Raw genomic sequence first — 23,713 nt, forward strand, 5'->3', positions numbered from 1 at the left:
AACTGTCGTCAACTTTCACCGACCAACATGGCACATAAACCGCATCCGGATCCAACCCTTCAACGTCCATGCTCGAAGAACCCTGAACAGGAGCAGCAACAACCTTCTTGGCCGAACCCTTTTTGCCATGAACAACTAACTTCTTCTCTCTTTCAGAACCCGCTTCAACACCTTGATCCCCAGACTCTTCGACATCATCACTCAACTCACCGGTTCAGTAGAGGTGGATTGAGGAGCACCTTTCAAACGACGAGTAGATCGCCGGGTCGAAGCCTTCGGGATAAGAGGTTTAGAAAAACCCTTAACATTCGAAACACTAACATACCCAGTACCTTCAAACCTTTGTTCAACACCTTTAACCACAACATTCTCATCAGGGATAACAGGAACATCCCCAAAAACCACATCCGAAGTGTCATCACTTTTAATGAAATCCAAGGCAGACATAACTGCAAGCAACAAAACAGATAGAACATGAGACACAAATTAAGAAAAATACAAGAAAGGTGGAAAAGAAAATGCATACCCGTGCCATCTCTCATCAGAACCGGATCCCGATTAGCTTTTTCCCATAACTTACTAACCCCTAATAAAACTAGCAAATGCTCAGGAAAGGGACGAACCCTTGAAGGGCATTCACGGATGGCTTTCAAAAAAGCATCATTCAAATCAGATATAAGGGGTTCCGGTTCATTGAGAACAGCATCCGGGTGCCTCCACACCATTTTAAAAGGAACAATAGTATCGGAAACCTAGAAAAAAACGATTCTTCCAAGTCCCAAGTGTTGTAACCATGGATGAAATAAGGCCGGAATCAACCTTGGATGCTTCAAAAGTAAACCAATCGCCATTTTTGGCCAAACGGAAAAAACGGCGAAAAAGCAATAACGAAGGATCATATCCGAGGGCACGGCACAAAACCTCAAAATGCAAAACCCTAGCCATGCCCTTCGGATGAATCTGACCGAAGGAAACTCGGTAATACTCCAACAAGTTCAACACAAACAAGGAAAACGGATAACGAAGGTTTGAAAACTCGAAATGACGACAATAAAGAGCGACAAAACCAGCCGGACATTTGTCAATCGAGGCATCACACGCAGGGGCAGTAGGTTTAAACTTAGTTCCAATACCATATTCCATACAAAACAACTCTACTTCCTCTTGGGTTAATCGGGAAAAGGATTTTGCTAAATCCTTAAGGGCACCCATTTTTTGCAAAGAAAATATGAAAAGCGTAATAAAACAAAGAGAACCGGTACTAACCTTGAAGAAAAGGGGAAGGAGTTGCAGAAAAAACTTGATGGAATAATGAAAAAGCAAATGAGAAAATATAAGGTAATAAGTTAATATAGGGGCAATAATGTAAAACAATGCACCCTGCAAAACCGCCACCCTACGAACTGCTACACATCAATCAAATCAACTGTCAGATATTCAAAATTCAAACATTAACTGTCGACAACACTCCAAGCCTTCAAGCGTTGAACCCTTGAAACCTTCAGGGAATAAAATAAATGCTTAAAAAGTCAGAAGTCTTTGAGCTACTCCCAAAAACCTCTGACTTAGGGGGCTGATGACGGGGGTAGCCCGAGACCAAATAAAATGACCAAGTATGTAAACGCCCAAAAGGTTAAAAGGTTCAATGGTTGAAAAAGCTGAGGAGATGGAGTAAAGTAACACGGGAACAGTGAACAAGTCACATCCCCAAACAGTCTCACCAACCACAGCCGTAAAAGCAATGCAGGTCCACAGAATACGTGCTATTACCCAGGGGTCAAAAGGCTTCAACCCCCGAAAGGGTAAGCCCCTCACTACAAGCCGGTTCACTAGTCAAATGAATACTTCTTTGGGAGATGTCCTCTCCTATATAAGTGACACTTCATTTATCAAAGGGACATTCCAGATCAGATTTGCTTCCTCAAACTCTGGTCCTTCACATCGTACACTTACTTCACGCAAGTGTCTCTCACTCACATTCACATTACACTTATTCTTTTTGTTCCTCAATCCTTTTCTGAACAATACTTCAGAATTGGATCTTCAAACAAGAAATATAAACTAGTGAACCTCCTTCCACGTCTTGCAAACGTGGCGGGACCCCACGACCTGCGTTAGGCAAGGTTAAACCCTTTAACCCTTCTGCCTAACCGCACTTGCTACTATCTTTGGTCTAATATTTGTTGTCTCAACAGGTATGATAAGTCAAAGATTTAAAATCAAGAACAGAATTGAAACCCACCTGCTTGATTCGACCAAGAATCTCCTCCCAAAATCAACCATGAACTTCAAGAACCTAACAAATTTTCAATCAGCCATATAAAGAACTTGTAATATTGTTCGAAAACATAATTAAACAAAAATAAACCCTTATTAACTAACATAAATAACCTAATAGAGATCTATAGATTAGTTGTAATCTGTATCACTGACCTTTGATTGAATTAGACTAACAAAATCTAAGAATAACACCTTCCTCATTCCATGTATCATCGTTGCCAACTGAAAATTTCTTCTTCGAATTGTCATTGCCATCAAAACTCTAAGTCAATCGGACATGATTCAAATCCATTCATGATCGATCGGTTGGTAGTATAGGGTTTTGTATTGGGAAAGAAAGGAAGGAGTGAATTGTAAACGCAAGAATGACTTGATGGATAATCGGGTCGCTTTAATTTAGCCCATTGTTCAGTGTCTTACAAATTCAGGTTATTGGGCAATAAAGCAGGAAAAAACAATATTTGATGCCCTATTCAGCCAAGGTAGCTACTAAGAAGTTTACCCCCTTCACAATTTGCTAGGCTTCCCCTCTTTAGGCTACACTACCAATAACCAACCCAAGAGTTTATCAGTGATACTTGACAAATAAAGTAATTAACGAAAGGGAAGCAGATGTTGTAAACAACAAACTCGAAAAATACTTGTAACACAACCAAAAACATGAATAACAAACTCACTAAATTTACCTCCGAATAGTCACCACGCGATTGATCTCTGAACGAATAGAAATTTATTCAAAATCCAACTGCTCGTCTTCATTTGCGATTATGTCAGAACCGACATCGTAATCATCAAATGGTTATTATCATCGTCTCATACAAAGGCCAAAACACGATTCGGAGAAAAGTAAACTGAATGAAAAAAAAAACAAACATCATTGAATCTATAAATAAAGTCACTAAACATGAAAAAACCTTAATCGATGAACAAATTAATGGTTACCATTATTTTGGTTAGGGTTTTTCTTTTAAGTCAAGAATCTCAACAATAAACATACCTTGATAGCGTAGCAGGGAAGAAGACTGGAGATAGAGATGATCCAGAAGATGCATCGATTTCCCGTGTTCATGTTATAGTTCGAGATTAGGGTTTTGATTGGAATAGGGGAAACGCAATAAGTTCATTAAGTTGTACGCATCATCTATTGGAGTATTTGGGTCGGATATTTAGGATTAGATGAGCACCGCGTGTTGACCCATATTATAATGTGGGCATTGAGCGGGGAAAAAAAGCTAAGGTGGCCTGATTGAGTGACACGTGTCCAAAAACAGGTTTCTTTTATTATAGTAGTAAGATTAGATAAACACATCTTTTCGAGAAAACCATTGTATTTGGCATGTGGTGTGGTCTCTCATTGATTAGGTAAGCCTTGATGGGAGCTTTATATATTTTGGTGTAAAATTGATCTCACCATTAAAAACATATGTATTATTGGGCGTTTGGTTCGCGGAATGATTTGGAATTGGAATTGGAATTTGTATAGGAATTAGAATTTGAAGGAATTGGATTTGGAATTTATTCATTCCAATTGGAATTGGAAATTGTTGGAATTGAAATCTCAATTCCAATTTTGATGTGTTTGGTTGTCAAATGAATTGAAATCCATCACCCCGGCACTCACCACCCCCGGTTCGGGTCGGAACGGTTCGCGTCGAAACGATTCGGGTAGAAACGGTACGGGTCGAAAAGGTTCGCGTCTAAACAGTTTAGGTCGAAATAATTTGCGTCGAAACAATTTGGGTAGAAACGGTACAGGCGAAACGGTTCGAGTCAAAATGGTTCGGATTGAAACGGCACGGGTCGAACAATTCACATCGAACGGTACGGGTCAAAACGGTTCGGGTCAAAACGGTTTGGGTTGAAACGGTTCGAGACGAAACGGTACGGGTCGAAACGGTGCGGGTCGAAACGGTACAGGTAGAAACGATTCGAGTCGAAACGGTACAGGTCGAAACGGTTCGAGTCGAAACAGTACAGGTCGAAACGGTTCGGGTTCAATGAAATGGTTCGAGTCAAAATAGTACGGGTTGTAACGGTACGGATCGAAACGGCTCGGATCGTAACGGTACAGGTCGAAACCATTCGGGTCGAAACAGTCGAAGATTCCAATGAATTTACTTTAATTCCTTCACATATAGGATGAATTTTGATATCCTTAGGTTAAAGGAATTTGAAGGAATTCATGTCAAATTCCAATTCCAATTCCAATTCCATTGTGAACCAAACACATAAAAAATTGGAATTGAGATTCCAATTACATCAAATTCTATGAACCAAACATCTAAAGAAATGGAATTCAGATTCCAATTCCCTTAAATTCCATTGCATTCTTGTGAACCAAACGCCCACCAAACGCACCCTTAAGGGGGCGTTTGGTTCGCGGAATGATTTGGAATTGGAATTTGTATAAGAATTAGAATTTGAAGGAATTGGATTTGGAATTTAAACATTCCACTTGGAATTGGAAATTGTTGGAATTGGAATCTCGATTCCATTTTTGTTGTGTTTGGTTGTCAAATGAATTGGAATCCATCACCCCGGCACCCACAACCACCAGTTCGGGTCGAAACGGTTCGTGTCGAAGCGGTTCGATTCGAAACGGAACTGGTCGAAACGGTTCGCGTCGAAATGGTACGGGTCGAAACGGTTTGGGTCGAAATGGTTCGCGTCGAAACGGTACGGGTTGTTTTGTTTGGTTGTCAAAAGAATTGGAATCCATCACCCAGGCGCCCACAATCACCAGTTCAGGTCGAAACGGTTCGTGTCGAAACGGTACTGGTCGAAACGGTTTGCGTCGAAACGGTTCGATTCGAAACGGTACGGGTCGAAACAGTACGCGTCGAAACGGTACACGTCAAAACGGTTCGCGTCGAAACGGTACACGTCGAAATGGTACGGGTCGAAACCATTCGCGACGAAACGGTGCAGGTCAAAACCGTTCGCGTCGAAACTGTACGGGTCGAAACGGTTCGGATCGAAACGGTACGGGTCGAAACAGTTCGGATCGAAACCAGTATGGGTCGAAACGCTTCGGATCGAAACGGTACGAGTTGAAACGGTGCGGGTCGAAACGGTCGAAGATTCCAATGAATTTACTTAAATTCCTGAAGGAATTCATGCCTAATTCCAATTCCAATTCCATTGTCAACAAACACATTAAGATTGGAATTGGGATTCCAATTCTATCAAATTTTGTGAACCAAACATCTTAAGAGATCGGAATTCAAAATCTAATTCCCTTAAATTCCATTAAATTCTTGCGAACCAAATGCCCCCTAATAATATAAAAAAATGTACTGTGATTAATTTGTAAAGATGTGAATAAAATTGGAATTAAAAAGAGAAAATTTTGACATATTTACTATGTTTTGAATCTTATGTAAACGTGTTATGGTGTTTTATGTTTTGAACATGGTGTTTTATAATTTCTAATCTTCTTACATTTTTTTAAAAAAAAGCTTTTTTTTACATTGTGTTTTTATACATATAGTTATTGGGTAAGGGTTCTAGAGTGAACACTAGTGTATTTGTAAACTGAGTGAACAAATACTGATCATTGATTTACATCATTAAATCGTAAAATACACTAGTGTATTTTCATCATCAAATCCTGACCATTGATTTACACTTGTGTATTGATAATCAAAAGCTATGATTAGTTCACTAGTGCTCATAATTAAAGGGGTTATTCACAAAGAACCTAACCCTATAGTTATTATCTTTAGAGATAATTAGTATAGCTAGTTTGTTATCTCATAGTTATCTTTTATTGTAATTTCTCTAGGTAAAGAGATTTTAATGTTGTTTAACACTTGTTAATTTTTCATGGTATCACACCATCACACATCTTTAACCTCAAATATATTTGTTTACCCCAACTTTTCAATTAAATAATGACAACTTGAGAAGTACTCTCATGAAAGCATTAACTGGTGTACTACAAAACAAAGAGGTTCATAAGAGCACCCGGGGCGGTGCGTTAAACTATCACGGCCACCAACAATAACGCGTTATATCCCACCCCGCCTCCAAACGTCCACACGTTATATTTCCACGAAATCAATAACCGTTATTTTCATCACGCGTTGAAAATTTTGAATGCTGCGAGTTGACTGGATAAGGCTCTGATTTGCATGTATTTGGATAAGGCTTGCATGTATTTGGATCATGTATTTGGATAACACGTGTACATTCACTTGAATATGTATTTGATAAAATTACCATGGTGACCACCCCCACTACATTTCTATCACTAGTAATAGAATATTAGGTGATGACATGGCATGAGTTGATTGGATATTGAGAGTAATAGAAATCTATCACCAGTGACCACCCCCTCCCCCCTGAGTGATGATACTTATCTTTAAACAAAACATAATAGCTAAAAATACATAATATACATTATTGGATCTTTATGCTTAAGACACAACATACAACAACGTTGTTATTGAAATATGATCCCAAATGGCCACGGTAAGCAATTATTGCAAGTACGTGCTTAAACTCAATTTTAATGCGTACAATCTGGATAAATGTCAAGCATATTATTATTTAATGGTATATAATATGAAACGAATTATTACAAAATATGTTTTATGGAGTAACATAAAACCTATTTAATGGTATATAATATGAAATGAGTTATTACATAATATGTATGGAGTGACATAAACCAATAAAATGAAGATATATAAATCTTTATTCATATCTATGATTCATTGCAAGTAAAGTATAACTAGTGAAAATGCTTGACGAGCCCATTTAGTTCTAACTTTGTGGGCTGCAAGTTTAACGGGCTCACTTAGTTTTTCAAAAATTTTGAATTGATTTCAGCCCAAAATTAAGTATAAGACCACACGGAGTGGTTGGTCACCGGTGATACGGAAGCTCCTCCACGTCCGTAACACCACCCCGTGGGGTGGTGTGGAGGTGGCGTGGTGATGGAGCGGTAGAGATCTCACTGGCGTGGAGGGCAAATGGTGTGGTGGCGTGGGGGCGTTTCATTGTTGGGTGGATTTTGGTTAGCTTTGATTAATTCTTGTTTGATTTTTTTTTTATAAAACGCTACTTTCACGCCCTCCCATCCCATGCTTTTTTTTTACCATGCCCCCTTATTGACGTGGCTGCCGTGTAACGCTTAATGCGCCCCTTTCATACCTATCCACTCAGTATAGTCTAAGAACAGGTCTCTTATCTATTTTTGATTTCCACATCACCCTACAATTTAATAATTAGTTTCATAACCAGAGTAATTGGGCGATTTTTGGCAATATATTGCAATGAAAGAATAGTCATCATATGAACGTTAAATAAACCTTATTATCATAACAAGAAGGAAGAAAAAACAAATTATGGTTCAGATTTTTTTTTTTTTTTGGACAGAACGTAGCATTTCATTAGATATTGCCCTGCCATGCCAATCACGTAGTGAGCTACTTCCTTAGTCATATATATATAATATGTCCATCCTCTATATATAGACCACATTCCAAGCTTAGAGAGCACCTCAACATCTACCAACTTATCAACAATCTTAATCCTTTATAACGTCATGGGTCGGTTGTCGTTCAATACATCAATCGTCCTAGCAGCACTGCTTGTTTTTGGGATGTGGGCATGCGAAGTCACATCCCGAACTCTAAACGAAGAGAACATGATACAAAGGCACGAACAATGGATGGCACGCTACGGGCGTGCATATAAAGATGGTTTGGAGAAAGAAACACGTTTCAAGATATTCAAGAACAATGTGGCCTACATAGAAGCATTCAACAATGCTGGCAACCGCGCCTATAAGCTTAGTGTTAATGAGTTTGCGGACCAAACAAATGAAGAGTTTAAGGCCACTCGTAACGGGTTCAAGTTCCCATCCACACCAAGATCTGGTCAAACCACGCCCTTCAGGTATGAAAATGTGACTGCGGTTCCATCTAGCATTGATTGGAGGAAGAAAGGAGCCGTTACCCCGATCAAGGATCAAGGCCAATGCGGTAAGCACATCATGGTTCCCAAATAAGAAACACTTCTTTTTTTTTTCTATGGTTTATATATATTTTTTTAAATATTATTTGTTTAAAAATCAATAGGAAGCTGTTGGGCGTTTTCGACAATCGCTGCTACCGAAGGAATCACAGGAATCACCACGGGAAAACTGATTTCACTCTCTGAGCAAGAACTTGTGGACTGTGACAGGAGTGGTGAAGACCAAGGGTGTGAAGGCGGATACATGGATGATGGGTTTGATTTTATAGTAAAAAACAAAGGGATAAACACAGAGGCTGCATATCCTTACGAAGCAGCGGATGGAACTTGCAATGCAAAGAAAGAAGGTGTTGCTGCAGCCAAGATCACGGGACATGAGGATGTACCTGCCAACAGCGAGGCGGCACTGTTGAAGGCTGTGGCTATGCAGCCTGTCTCTGTTGCCATTGACGCGGGGGAGGCTGACTTCCAGTTTTACTCGAGTGGTGTTTTCAATGGAACTTGTGGTACTGAACTGGACCATGGGGTTACAGCAGTTGGGTATGGAATCAGCGATGATGGCATCAAGTACTGGCTCGTGAAGAACTCATGGGGCACGGTTTGGGGTGAAGAAGGATACATTAGGATGCAGAGAGATGTTGAAGCTAAAGAAGGGTTATGTGGAATTGCTATGATGGCTTCTTATCCAACTGCTTGATACACACTTATATATATATATACCCAAAACTAGCACATTGATGTTAAATATGCTTCCAATTGTGTCATTAAATGTTGGGGACTGTTTGTAAAACTCGGTGTACATGTATGTAAATAGAAGGGTTATGTGGAAACTTGGTGTACAGTCATTAAAGAAGGGTTATGTGGAATTTGATGTATTTTATAGAAAATGTTTACATGTATTGACAACCCAACCGAAAACAAAGGAGGCAAAATGTATTTTATAGAAAATGTTTACATGTATTAACAACCTAACCGAAAATAAAGGAGGCAAAATGTATGTTCTAGCGTATCATTTTCGTTTTCTATTAGCAAGCATGCAGCCAACACATAAAAGTCGTATGTACTAAATCTATAAAGCAAGGAAAATTTTGGCACTTAGAGATGTTTGGTTTGTATTTTATTTCACAAAACTATAGTAAGCAACAGTTTGGCACCAGAGTCGGTAACTGGAGAGCAACACCTATTTCTTAATCAAGCTCCTCAACAGACCCCTTGGGCTCACCAGAAACAGCTTCTTTCACATCCTGCTGCTTCTTTTTGCCTTTTGACTCATCTTTATCTTCAGCTACTTCCACATCCTGCTGCAGCTTTTCGCCTTCTGTTTGACCAGAACTGGAACCAGAACCCGAAGCAAAAGCAACTCGCACAAGGTCATCCATCTGAGGAATACGAGATTCCATACCCTCCATCACCTCACTAAAAGTAAGTTCTTCAAACAACATCTCCAACTCATCTTCTGCTTCAAGACATTCCCCAGGCTGAAACAACAAAAATTAATAAACAACCAATCAAGTTTTTAAACAGCTTAAGCTAAACTATCACCTCATAGACTTGTGAGTGAATTAACGAAACAGCCCTGATAACATGTGTCTTGGGACCATATATGTTCACTATTCTCTCATAATTTGGACCATCAGCAGGAGGTTGATTATTAACCTGAACATTCACACCAACTTTTAATAACCAAATTTGCGATTGTTTATTTGTTACAAGTCAATATGTAGCATACCCGCAACCAAGCACCAGATACTACTTCAATTGCCAAGACATTATTGCCATTTTCTCCAACGAGACGTGCAACCTATATATACAAGCAAAAAGGACAACAACAACCAAATAATTAAATAGAACACCCTGGTTTTTGTTCCACTAGAGCATAGATTTATCACCTTGTCCACGTGGATTCTGATATCATGCTTATGTACCTTTGGTGGCATCAGAATTACTGGAAAAACCGGGCCTACATATGTCTGCATACAGTTTAGAATGTGTGAGCATGAATCGAACCTAAAGAGTACCAAATTTTCATAGCAAGAGTAGAAACAGGCCTCTAGGATTTTGTCTAGGATGAGTTCTTCAGCCGTTTTAACTTGTTCGACAGTACCCAGTAAGTCAAGAAATGACTGAAAATGCTGATCAGCTTCAGCTTCAGTTAACACCCCAATTGTGGCTTTTGAGACTTTGTGAATCCGATCCATATCTTCAATAGCTTTGAAAAGCTGTGAATAGATCAAATTATGACAAAAACTAGGTCCTTATAAGGAAGCAGATCAAATGTGTAATGAAACATACTTCTGTATTACGAATCCGGTATGCTTTCCTATCTAGTTTCGCTCCTGCAGCTAATTCCTCAGCTAGATGCTTAGCTCTCCAAATATCATCTTCTGATTAGGAGAAAAAAAAGCTACTGTGATAATATGCTCATAAGCATTAACATTCTTTAGGTTATTACCTTGCAATGATATTATATGAACAACATTGTGCAGCATTTATTACTACTTTCTTGGTCAACAGTAAAAGAACAAACACACAGTTCATAATAATGAGATTACTGATGAAAAACTCACAGTAGGATCATAATGCGAAAACAACCAGAGAAAGATTATTACAAGAGAAATCTCACCAGGAAAAAAGATTCATCGAGAACTTATTGCACACTGAAATCATAATGCGAAAACAAGAAACTACAATAATATATTTCTTTGACATATATGCATGCAACATCAAACACGCAAGATTACTAAGATCTGCTGTGATAGCTTTCTGAACATAGAACATAAACTCGAAAAATAAACATTGATGACAAAAATGAAACAAACAGATAAGATAAACCAGATTACAAACATATAGCCTAATCGCAATGATAGATTTCTTGACACAGAACATAACATAAATCTCGTGAAATATAGGTTAATTACAACTATTTTGGAGACTCAATCAATCAGGTAATCTATACAAATAACATATAAGATCTATATAAAGAGCTTAAATACAGAACACAACAGAAATCGCTTCAATATACTTAAAATTACAAGTAATAACACCAGCAATGGACACAGAACATAACAGAAAACTCGTGAAATAGGTGTTCATTACAACTATTTTGGTGACGAAATCAATCAAGCAGATTTAATTAATTAGGTAAACTATCTAAAACCTAAAAACAGAGCACAATAAGATCTGTCAAATTAAATACTAACTTCGCCAGAAGAGGATCAAACGAGCATCTATATAGCAGTGTTAACTTACAGTAAAGCTTCATACACAAAAATGGAGGATGAGTGTTGAATTTACCAAATATTTTCTTATAGCAGAGTTCACCGGCGGTGGGCTGAGTCTTAGGTTTGGTCATAGCTTTAGGAAATCGGAAATTCGGATCTTCGATTTTAGCCTTTGCGTATTTGTCTGTATTTGCTTCCATCTTCTTCTTCTTCTTCAGAGAGATTTGCAGGTTTCAAAGTGTTTGTTGGTTTCTGTTATCAACTGACTCACTCACAGGGTTTTATAAGAAAAAAGGGGGGAAATTCTGTTAACAACTGACTCACAGGTGTTTAACAGAATAACTTGCATTTAAGTCCTCTAAGATATAACATATATATGTTTAGTCCCTGTTTGTTTGTTTTATTAACACAGAGTCGCTAAATAGGATTTCATCTTATTAAAAGGGTCTGAATTGCCAGAATATTCTATTTTTAACGTCTACAGTTTGTGTCATCCGTTTGTTATATAGACACTCTTTTATTCTTTTTTTAGTTAAATGTTTGAAATGTTGTCATTTTAGTCTAAATAGTTTTAAACGTTGCCATTTTAGTCCATTGTGTTAACTTCATCCATTTTTTCTGTTAACGAGAAGAATAAATCGGTCATTTTATATATAATTTTGTTAACTAGAAGGGCAATTCGGCTATATAAAATGACTGAATTGCCCTTCTCGTTAACAAAAAGATGGATGAAGTTAACACAGTAGACTAAAAGATGGCAACGATAGAAACTATTTGGACTAAAATAGCAATGTTTCAAACCTTTGAACTAAACTGGAAAAATGGCCAAACCACATGAACTAAAATAACATTTTACTCTTTTTTTAATTTAAAGGTTGTTTGGTTTAGAGACGAAAGCATGTAATATTTTAATGAAAAATAATAGAACTTGAGAAATTTAAATAATTTTAATGAAAATTTTGTTTTGTGTTTAATTTGTAAGGATGTGAACAAAATTGGAATGAACATGATGTACGTTTTGAACAACGTATTATGGTGCATAATTGTTTTGATGCTTCTTTTATTTATCTATCTTTTACTTTGACGTAATATTGTTTGGTATAAGGTGTTAGAGTGGATGAGAGAATGGAATTAACGAGTTAATAAGTAGGGAATTGAATGTACAAAGAAATGAAATTCCATTGTCTTGTTTGATTATGATATGGAATAGAATGAATCATTACTTTATCTTGTTTGGTAGGTTGGATAAGATAAGGAATAAAATTGCTGAGTGGTAGTGGCGGTGGTGGTGGGTGACAGCGTAGGTGGTGATGGTAAAGATGGGTCACAAACTAAGTAATTATTACCAAAATTCGGTTTTAACGTATAGAACCATAAAACTTTATCTACTAAGCCTAGTAAGATTTTATCTATTGAGACTTGTGACCTTAAAATGTATCTGTTGAGGCTTGTACCTCAACTTTTATCCCTTGAGCGTACCCTCAAATTTCTCTCACTTTAGGTTGAAACCTTTTTAACTTGTCCTCTTTCATTCATAACTCATGTGTATTTACAAATTTACTTCGGACATTGAAGTGCATAACCCATGATCACATATCACAAATTATTATAATGTATACTTTCTAAAGGTTTGTGTACATACCTTTATGTTTGGGAGGTCCTTCATGTGATCTCCGAAAGCTTGTATGTTTGACTTCCTAAATAATTTTTTTTTGAATAACAAGCATACATATACCTATTAACCATCTATACGTGCATCATGCAAGATTTGAAATAGCAGAGTTCACCGATTGATGGATCAGCAACCTTGGGTTTCATCATAGCTTTAGCAAATCGGAAATCTTGTTGTTGTTCAGAGAGAGTTGAGATTTGCAGGTTTGATGTAACACCTCGAAATTTTGTGTCCAATAATGTATCGACACGTGTCTTAAGTTTACACGTGGTATTGAATACTAAATAAAAGACTAAAGTTGACAAACCTTGAAAGTATGTAAATTCGAGGGTTAAAAATGTCAACGAGGGGTAAAAATACTGTATAGTAACCCTAAATGATGCTCGTACCTTCAAACGAATGAATCATGGATCGTACGGAGCGAAATGCGGAAGAAAGTGAGAGATTACAAACTACAGGGGTTAAATGTGTCAACATGTTTAATTTATACCTTTGAGTGACCTTTTGACGAACCCGAGACTTTGTAACAGTAAATTACGCTCACTAGAATATACGATATAAATTTCGCAAAGTTTTGTTTTAGAACGAGAAAGTTATGATCAATTTCGTATGCGAGGGGTTAAACGCGTCAACAATAAAAGTTAAGGCTTTTCGGATAGTAATTAAACTAACCGGGGACTTAACGGCACGGGTAAAAGTCGTGAGGCCCTTATTCGTAAATAAACGAGGCCCAAAACGCAAAGTTACCCCTTCAGAACCGAAAGGTCAGGCTACTCATGGCAAAAGATTTGAAAATCTTGATTTACAGGCCTCAGGCGGGCCGCGTTAGAGAAACAAGGAAGCTGATGCGGGCCGCGAGCCATGTAAAGATCCGGTGTCTGACATGAGGATTCAGGCGGCCCGCGTGAGCCTAGCCTGAACCTTAATGCGGGCCGCGTCAGACCGCCAGATGCAGAAAAATCGTTTAACTTGCCTTTTCAGCCTTCTAAACGACATGTAATGCCCTTAAACCCTTCCAAGAGACCCCTAAACAATCCCTAAGCATTAGGGACACATGTTGATGGGTTGTGGTCAGTGGTAGAGTTGTGTGTCAACTTCTTGTGGTGAGAAATGAACTATATAAAGGCCATAAGTTGCAACCCATTGTTCACACCTTCATCTGCATTCTTGGATCACTTCTGGAGCTCAAGCCTTCTCTCAAGTGGTCACTAATCAAGCTTAGGACTTCAGTAAGTGTTCTAATCTTTTCCTAATTAAGTTTTTGCTTAGTTATAACCTAGAAGTCAATCCGTCGTAATTAACGGTTGACTTGGCGATAAATCACAAATGGTCCAGTGGTTTGTCGAATCAAAAGTAGTTATATGTTGGTAATCATGTGGGCATTAAACCCCTAAAAGGGCACCCTCTGATTCCCACTCTAACTAGTCTGAATGTCGAGTCAAACTTGCTTAGAAAAAGTCAACAGAATGCTATTTTGCGATTTTATGCATAATCAGTAATGTAGATGGTGTGTAACCTGTTTTAACACTCATAAAACATGATAATAAGTATATTAACTAGTCTAAGCTTGTTTGATCCGACCATTTACTGTTTTGACCCGGTTCGGAGCCGAAAGTCGCAAAACTTTGACTTTTGCTTTGACTTCAGTTCTGACCCGTTATGGTATGATTTAGATATGCCTTAGGACTCTCTTAGGACCAGGTTACATGATGGTATAACCCTCTGTGACCGGTTCGTTGTTTGTCCGAGTCTTTTACACCTTTCCGTTAAATGCTTAAAAAGTTGACCGTCACGCCCTTTTCAATTTAAAACGAGAATTTCGGACACGTGAAAGGACCATAACCTTAGTTACTGATTTCTAAACATGTCCCTAAAATTTCACGTCAATCCGAGGTCCAGAATAGGAGTTATGCTAAATAGCGCAATTACGGAAAACTTTAGTAATTAAACGGCGCAATTAGCATAACGCCTATCTAAACCCAGATTTCGACACCAAACCTTTTACACACTGATGTAAAATAATATTTTGGGATTTTTAAAGATTTTTAATTATTTTTAACCTGCTCATAACCTGCGGTTATGGCATTGGTTCGGTAATTACCGAATATACCCTTTTCGGACATAACTTGAGTTCTACAAGGTCTTTTGACCCGATTCCAGTTGCTACTGATTTTAAATAATAAATAGAGTATTTTGGACTTTATAAACTATTCGGAAAATTCAGATTTCCGGTAGAACTCGGAAACCTCTTTTAAACTTTAAAAGTGACTAAAATACCCCTACGGGGCTTATAATGGATTTAAACTCGTTACGGGCATTATGGAAGGTATCCTACTGATACCACAACCTCTTTAGAGCATATTGACTTAGGAAACCTGTGTAGGACTCTTACGGTTAACCGTTACGCCTTTTGCGCGTACAGTTCGGCTTATGTAACTAGTTTACATAAACTAGCCGAAACGGGTCAAACCTTATTGTTTTGACCTCAAAATCCAAAGTGTGGTTATTATACCCATATAAAAGAAGTCTTCAAACTTGTTGGGTCCAAATCACATTCCATTCTCGGTTTTCGCCTTTCACGCGATTAAACCGTAATTATCCTTTGAAACTGACCGGTCTAAGCTACGGCTAAATTAAAGACCCGTTAGGATTCTAATAGGTTATTATAAACCTTCGTTCCAGATTAGGAGCCTAGTAAAAGTACTTGCATTTCCTGTATTTGATTGATACTTTGCTCAGGTAAATACTCTTAACTTAATTTCTCTATACGGGCTTGGGATACGGTACTATAAAAGTATCGCTTGGTCGGGTATGTAGTCATTTAAATCGGATTGTGATTAATGTATTTACATAACCCGCTTTGTTCTGTATTATTTGATTGTCACACCCCCAATTTCCACGTGTCACCGGTGGGCCCGGTGGGGGATTACGTGACGTAGTTGATATCATCATATGTCAAACAACACAAATTATAATGCACAGCGGAAGCAAATGAGAATAGATTTATTTCAACTATTAATTGTAATATCAAGTATCACAACCAGTCAAAATAGATCCACAGGCGGATCGAAGAAAAAGAAAGAAATTGTTCAACAGATATATGCATCCCAAAAGCTTGCGAGACTCTACGATGCTAAGGAGAAACCAGTCTATTGCGTATAGCACATGCACTTAATCTTTTTGGGGAAAATACGTCAGTTTGCACTGGTAAATACAATTTAACTGACTCATTTTGAAAATATTTAAAAATTGGTTTTAAATGCACAAGGCACAAAACATTTTATAACTTGGGAATAGTTAATCAGAGTTAAACTTGTAAAAGATTTACATGTTTGTTAACCGTTCAGTCGCCCGAGTCGTATCGGGTTTAAGGTTAGATGACACACCACATGGTATAAGTCCGCGGCGGGAAGCCAACGTTAGTACCTTAAAAATAATGGACATAATACCGGGTATACGCCTACACCCGGGTGTCAAGGTCGTGGCCAAAAATGATGCCAAGGATATCCGGGACATGGTCATTAAGCTCCCAAAGGCATAAAAACAAACAACACCAAGTTTTTAAACGGGTCCCATTGATAATACCCAACTACTAATGAGATGGGGTCAATCGCCCGACCAAGCGGTATTTTATATACCGTACCCCCAAGCCCGTATAAGGGAAAATAAGTTAAAAGTATTTACCTGAGCAAGTATAACCACAATTTCAAAAATGCACGTGTCTTTTACTGGGCTCCTATTCTGGAACGAAGGTTATAATAACCGATTAGAATCCTAACGGGTCTTTTAGCATAGCCTAAGCTTAGACCGGTTAGTTTCGAAGAATAAATATGGTTTAATCGCGAGGAATGCGAAAACCGGGAAGGAATGTGATTTAGACCATACAAGATTGGATACTTGTATAATATGGGTAAACTAAACACATTCTGAATTTTGAGACTTAGATGATATGGTTTGACCCGTTTCGGCTAATATGCGTGAACTAGTCACATAAACCGATCCGAACGCGAAAGTGCGTAACGAGTAACCATATAAGTCATATGCAAGTTTTCCTAAGATTATATGCACCAAATATATTGTAATATCAGTAAGGTATGTCCAAATATGCCCCAAATGTTTTTATACGCCAATTACGCCTCATAAGGGCATTTTGGAAATTTTACATAGGCTAAAAGGGTAAAAACTCGTTCTGACATATACTATGTCGTAAAAATGCCTAAAAAGGCGATTTGGAGCCATTTCCGGGTTTTAAAAGGAAAGCTGATATTTTTACATTTCCAGAAGGCTCAAAATATCATATTTAATATAACAAATCAGTAGGAAAAGGTTTGGGGTCAAAAGGTTATGTAAAACTCATTTTATGACCGTAAAGGGTAAAACCGGCATAAGCCGAAATAAGCTTAGAACCTCTAGTTATGCTCAGCCTAAAAATGAATAAAATCTTTAAAATTCCCAAAATATTATTATATAACAGTGGGTATAAAGTTTTGGTATAAAATTCGGGTTTAGATAGGTTATGCGTTAAATACGCTAATTATTTATTAAGAAGGCTTCTAATTACGCTAACGAGCATAACTCTTAATCTAGACCTCAAACTGATGTCAAATTTTGGGGACAACTTTATATTTCAGTAACTAAGGTGTCTACCCTTTTACATTTTCAAAAATTATAATTTTTGGACATTCGGGCATAATGGTCAACATATGGGCATTTAACGGAAACATGCATATGAACAAGATATCTAATGAACCACATTGTATAATCACAGGAGGATATACTAACATGTTAATAGGTTCAAAAGAAGCTCTAAGGTATTTTTAATCTTGACTAAAACGGGTCAGAACTGAAAGTCAAAGCGAAAGTCAAACTTATGCGACTTTCGGTTCCGAACCGGGTCTAAACAGAAAATTGTCGAGTTGAACATGTTGGAACATGTTCTTATTCTTATTACCAAGTTATATTAATGTTCAAATAGGTTACATTCAACCTACATTGCTAATTATGCGTTAATTTGAAATTTAGCATTCTGTTGACTTTTTATAATTAGCTTTGACTCGACAATTGACATGCTTAGAGTGGGAATCTGGAAATACCCTTTTATGGGTTTGTTACCCACTTAATTACCTTCCTAAAGGTATCTTTAATTCGTGATTAGACAAAGCACATTATGCTTAATCACGAAGTCAAACCTTAATTACGACGGTTTGACTTTTACTTAATCAACTAAGCTAGAAAGGATTAAAGATGGTTAAGGACACTTACAAGAGTCCTAAGATGGATTAGAGAGCCTAAGAAAAGAGTTGGTGACCAGAGGAGCTCCAGAAAATCCTTAGCCAAAGTTCTAAAATGAGCAAGTCTCAAATGAACAACTTGAACTCTATTTATAGTGAACCCAATGCACCAAGATCATGCCAAGCAAGTCTAGGGCAGTTACAAGATCAACCCAAATGTCCCTAAGGGTCTATATACTGCCTATGAAGCCCATAGAATCAGAATTTTACATTTTAAGTCGGTTAAAGGGCTGGACAGGCAGCTGTCCAAAACATACTGCCAGCGACGGTCTTACGGACCGTAAGCTTGAGGCCTTACGGTCCGTAAGGACCTCTTGCGGACCGTATGCTACATGATTTGCGGTCCGTAACCGACTTTACTGAAACATGGTTCAGGTGCCTTTCTTACGGACCGTAAGCCTGAGGCTTTGCGGTCCGTAACCGATCCTTGCGGGACATTCCTAGGTACCCTGCTTACGGACCATTAGCCTGGGGCCTTGCGGTCCATAAGCGATGGCCAGAAGACAAAAGTTTGAAAACTTTTAAGTCTTGACCATGCAACCATCAATGCCCGAAACATGCCTTCACTTTTCAATTTGTGGGACCATCTTGACCAGCCATTGCATGGCTCATTTGCCCTTACATGTCCCCCATTTAATCTTTACTCAAAAAGGGACTTGTTACATGACGGAGAATTCAAAATTGAGTCTTGGACTCTCAATTACTTGGCCAAGCTATAACAATACTTATTTACAAGGATTTTTATTTAGATGTAGGAGTAGTAACAACCTATAATTCCATAGCCCTCAATAAAGATGAAACTTTATTTATTCAAGAGCAACCGGTTATCGTATGAGATGATCATCAATTGATTTAAGGATCTTGGGATGTATAAAAATGTCGGGTCGCTCAGAGGTGATTTAATAACGTGTCGCCCTTGGGTCGTTCAGAGGTATTTTAAATACATGACGCCCCTTTTTATTAGAAATCCTACCACATATCTCTTTATTAAAATCCGGTTTCTCTGACACGTCTGTTACACATGACACGTGTCTTTATTCTAATGGACAGGAATTTTTGAGGTGTTACATCCTCACCCCCTTAAAAGAAATCTCGACCTCGAGATTTACTGAAACAATTGAGGGTATTTCTCCTTCATTGTGGATTCTAACTCCCACGTATAATCAGGACCTCTGTGGCCCTTCCATTTAACCTTGACAATGGGTACGTGCTTCCTTCGAAGCTTCTTTACCTGTCGGTCCTCAATCGACACAGGTTTTTCTATAAACTTCAAGCTTTCATCAATATGCACATCTGTATGCGGTATGACTAGCGATTCATCAGCCAGACATTTCTTCAAATTGCAGATGTGGAACACATTGTGAATACCACTAAGCTCTTCTGGTAAGTTCAACTTATAAGCCACTGATCCTACACATTCGATAATCTCGAATGGTCCAATGTATCTTGGGCTCAACTTACCTTTCTTGCCAAATCTCATTACCCCTTTCCAAGGTGATACCTTGAGCAAAACCTTATCGCCAACCTCAAACTTGAGGGACTTTCGCTTACCATCAGCATAGCTCCTTTGCCTATCACGGGCAGCTTTTAGGTGCTCAGTAATTTGAGTAACTTTGTCAGTCGTCTCCAGGACTAATTCAGGTCCTGATACTTGAACGTCTCCTACCTCTGCCCAACAAATGGGTGTTCTGCACTTCCTACCATATAGTGCCTCAAAAGGCGCAGCCTTAATGCTGGTGTGGTAGCTATTATTGTATGAGAACTCGATCAGAGGCAGGTGTCTATCCCAACTTCCTCCTAGGTCTATCACACATGCACGAAGCATGTCCTCCAGGGTTTGAATAGTACGCTCGCTTTGTCCATCCGTCTGAGGATGATAGGCTGTACTAAAATTCAGTTGCGTACCCAGAGACCTTTGGAAACTTTTCCAGAAGTGTGATGTATATCTGGTATACCTATCAGAGATGATGGATACTGGTACGCCATGCAGGGATACTATCTTATCCATATACAGTTGGGCTAGCATGTCAGAACTGAAAGTTTCTCTAATGGGTAGGAAATGAGCTGACTTAGTCAGTCGATCAACTATCACCCAAATAGTGTCATTTCCCTTCGGCGTCTTAGGCAACTTGGTAATGAAATCCATTGTCACCATTTCCCATTTCCAGGTGGGAATCTCAGGCTGTTGTAGTAAACCTGACGGTTTCTGATGCTCAGCTTTAACTTGAGCGCACGTCATACATTTAGCCACATGGGTGGCTATAGACTTTTTCAAGCCTATCCACCAGTAATTTGCCTTTACATCCTGGTACATCTTGTCCGCTCCAGGATGGACGGAATATTTGGAACTGTGGTCTTCCTTTAGGATGACGTCACGAAGACCTCCAAAAATAGGAACCCATATTCTTCCATTCAACCTCAGGATTCCGTCTTTGCCATAGGATAACTGTTCTTCAGTCACTCCTAGCTTCTCATTAGGGTAGTTAGCTTCTAGCACTGCTTCCTTCTGTGCAGCTAACAACCTTTCATGCAGACTATTCCTGACCTCAATGCTTTTGGCATTGATTCTGATTGGCTTTATCCTTTCCTTCCTGCTTAGGGCATCTACGACTACATTGGCCTTGCCTGGATGGTATCTTATTTCACAATCATAGTCATTTAGAGTTTCCATCCAACGTCGCTGCCTCATGTTAAATTCTTTCTGGTTGAACAGGTGCTGAAGGCTTTTGTGATCAGAATAGATCACACATTTAGTGCCATACAAATAGTGCCTCCACAATTTTAGTGCAAATACAACGGCACCCAATTCCAAATCATGAGTGGTGTAATTCTTCTCGTGCACTTTTAATTGTCGTGAAGCGTAGGCAATGACCTTGCCTTTCTGCATTAACACACAACCCATCTCGGTGTGTGACGCATCACAATAGACTACAAATTCATCAATTCCATCAGGTAATGTCAACACAGGAGAGTTACTTAATTTCAGCTTCAAAGTATCGAATGACTCTTGCTGCTTAGGCCCCCAAATGAACTTACTATTCTTGCGAGTCAGCAAAGTTAGGGGTGCAGCAATTCTTGAGAAATTTTCGATGAATCTCCTGTAGTATCCAGCTAAACCTAGGAAACTGCGGATTTCCGTAGGCGTCTTTGGCTCCTGCCAATTCATGACAGCTTCAACTTTAGCGGGATCCACTTGAATACCACGCTCACTAACCACATGTCCAAGAAATTGGACTTCTCTCAACCAAAACTCACATTTGGAAAACTTTGCATACAGCTTTTCTTGATGAAGCAGCTTTAGAATACTGCGGAGGTGCTTCTCGTGATCAGCTTTACTCTTGGAATAAATGAGAATGTCATCGATGAAGACGATAACAAATTTATCCAAATAAGGCTTGCAAACGCGATTCATGAGATCCATGAATTCGGCAGGTGCGTTTGTGAGTCCGAACGGCATTACCAGGAACTCGTAGTGGCCATAACGAGTCCTAAACGCAGTCTTGTGCACGTCTTCTTCCTTAACCTTCAACTGATGATATCCCGATCTCAGGTCGATCTTGGAGAAGTAGCTTGCCCCTTGAAGTTGATCGAATAGATCGTCGATCCTGGGTAGAGGATACCTATTCTTAATGGTAACTTTGTTGAGCTCTCGGTAATCGATACATAGACGCATCGAACCATCTTTCTTCTTGACGAATAAAATCGGTGCTCCCCAAGGAGACGAGCTAGGTCTAATGAAACCTTTGGCTAGCAAATCATCTAGCTGCATTCTCAATTCCTTCATCTCCGTTGGTGCTAGCCTATAAGGCGCTCTAGCAATAGGTGCAGCTCCAGGAACGATATCAATTTTGAATTCCACTTGCCTGTCTGGTGGCAAACCAGGCAGTTCTTCTGGAAAGACTTCATGGTATTCGGATATAACGGAGATATCTTCAATCTTGGGCTTTTGCTCATCAATGGTTACTTGTGCCATATAGATGACACAACCATTCTTCAAACATTGGGACGCCTTGAGCATAGACATCTGCTTAGGCAATCCATGACGCGTATCTCCTTGAATGGTGAGAGATTCACCAGATGGAGTCTTGATTATTACTTGCCTTCTACTGCATACAATCTGGGCTTGGTTATGCGATAACCAATCCATGCCCAATACTACATCGAAACCGGCTAATTTGAAGGGTAGCAGGGATAGAGGAAAAGAGTGGTTCCTAATGGATATAGCACATCCATCTAACACAGTCGAGACTGTTTCTAAGGTACCATCTGCTAACTCTACCTCATACTTAGCACTAAGGGCTTTAACAGGCAATCCTAACAGCTCACAGAATTTACTATCCACAAAAGACTTATCTGCGCCAGAATCAAATAATACTCTTGCGAAAACGTCATTAATGAGAAACGTACCAGTTATGACGTTATCGTTCTGGATGGCTTCTTGAACATTCATTTGAAAGACCCTGGCATTGGTCTTCTTTCCTTCTTCCGCCTTCTTGGCATTCTTTGGGCAGTTGGTCTTGATGTGCCCTTTCTCATTGCAACTGAAACAAGTTGCATCTTTTAACTTCTTGCATTCAAGAGTCCGGTGTTCAGAAGACTTGCATATCCCACACATCTTAGACTGGGATTTCTGTTCAAACCTGCACCTCCCAAAATGGTGCTTTTGACAGGTCTTGCACTTGGGCTTATCGCCTGACCGATGCTCGTTCCTTCTGGCCTCAGAGCCTTTCTTACCGTCATGGTTTCCCCTATGCTTTTTGTTTGATCGATGTGAATGATCATCTTCACTTTTTCTCTTGTCAGATTCCGAACTTCTTAGAGCTCTCTGTCTCGCTGCATCCTGAGTGAGAGACAGAGATAAGTCGGTGACAGATCGGAATGTAATAGGTCGCGAGGCCTTCACACTGGCCTTGATTTCAGGGGCCAAACCCCCAATAAAACGCGCGATCCTTTTTGGTTCGGGGGTTACTAGATAAGGTACCAATCTGGATAAGGTGTTGAAACTGGTGAGGTATGCTTGGCAATCAAGGTTCTTCATAACCAAGGATAGGAAATCGGATTCAATACGCTCAACCTCATGCTGAGGGCAATAGTTTTCCTTGATAAGAGCAACAAACTGCTCCCATGACATACTGTACAGGGTAGCTTTTCCAGAAGCCTGGATCAATGCTCCCCACCAGGCTAGAGCCTCACCTTTGAAAGACTGGGATGCAAACTTAACCATATCCCTCTCAGCACATCCACTGATGTCTACCACTGTCTCAATC

At 39.1% G+C, this 23,713-nt stretch overlaps 2 protein-coding genes across 2 annotated transcripts; one reads left to right on the forward strand and one right to left on the reverse strand.

Moving 5' to 3' along the window:
- The first annotated feature begins 7,819 nt into the window (after positions 1–7,819).
- Positions 7,820–9,092, forward strand: LOC110939182 (senescence-specific cysteine protease SAG39). Its single transcript, XM_022180973.2, has 2 exons — positions 7,820–8,270; positions 8,367–9,092. Exons 1-2 carry the CDS (start codon positions 7,832–7,834, stop codon positions 8,957–8,959), a joined length of 1,032 nt encoding a protein of 343 aa, XP_022036665.1. The 5' UTR covers positions 7,820–7,831; the 3' UTR covers positions 8,960–9,092.
- A 218-nt stretch (positions 9,093–9,310) lies between these two features.
- Positions 9,311–11,747, reverse strand: LOC110941349. Its single transcript, XM_022182972.2, has 7 exons — positions 11,557–11,747; positions 10,555–10,646; positions 10,311–10,481; positions 10,152–10,232; positions 9,992–10,063; positions 9,805–9,918; positions 9,311–9,740 (listed from the first exon to the last, which is right to left on the reverse strand). The coding sequence occupies exons 1-7, from the start codon at positions 11,681–11,683 to the stop codon at positions 9,450–9,452; spliced, it is 948 nt and encodes a 315-aa protein (XP_022038664.1). The 5' UTR covers positions 11,684–11,747; the 3' UTR covers positions 9,311–9,449.
- Between the last annotated feature and the right edge of the window lie 11,966 nt (positions 11,748–23,713).

This window comes from Helianthus annuus, chromosome 3 (assembly GCF_002127325.2).
Source record: "Helianthus annuus cultivar XRQ/B chromosome 3, HanXRQr2.0-SUNRISE, whole genome shotgun sequence".
NCBI lineage: Eukaryota > Viridiplantae > Streptophyta > Magnoliopsida > Asterales > Asteraceae > Helianthus > Helianthus annuus.

What these genes read in the sequence shown, in the direction of transcription:
- LOC110939182 (XM_022180973.2), top strand. Translation starts at nt 7,832, where the DNA reads ATGGGTCGGTTGTCGTTCAATACATCAATCGTCCTAGCAGCACTGCTT. An exon ending in CAAGGATCAAGGCCAATGCG is followed by an intron (nt 8,271 to 8,366) that starts GTAAGCACATCA and finishes AAAAATCAATAG; the next exon opens with GAAGCTGTTGGGCGTTTTCG.
- LOC110941349 (XM_022182972.2), bottom strand. Translation starts at nt 11,683, where the DNA reads ATGGAAGCAAATACAGACAAATACGCAAAGGCTAAAATCGAAGATCCG. An exon ending in ACCGGATTCGTAATACAGAA is followed by an intron (nt 10,482 to 10,554) that starts GTATGTTTCATT and finishes ATCTATTCACAG; the next exon opens with CTTTTCAAAGCTATTGAAGA. An exon ending in TCAGAATCCACGTGGACAAG is followed by an intron (nt 10,064 to 10,151) that starts GTGATAAATCTA and finishes TTGTATATATAG; the next exon opens with GTTGCACGTCTCGTTGGAGA.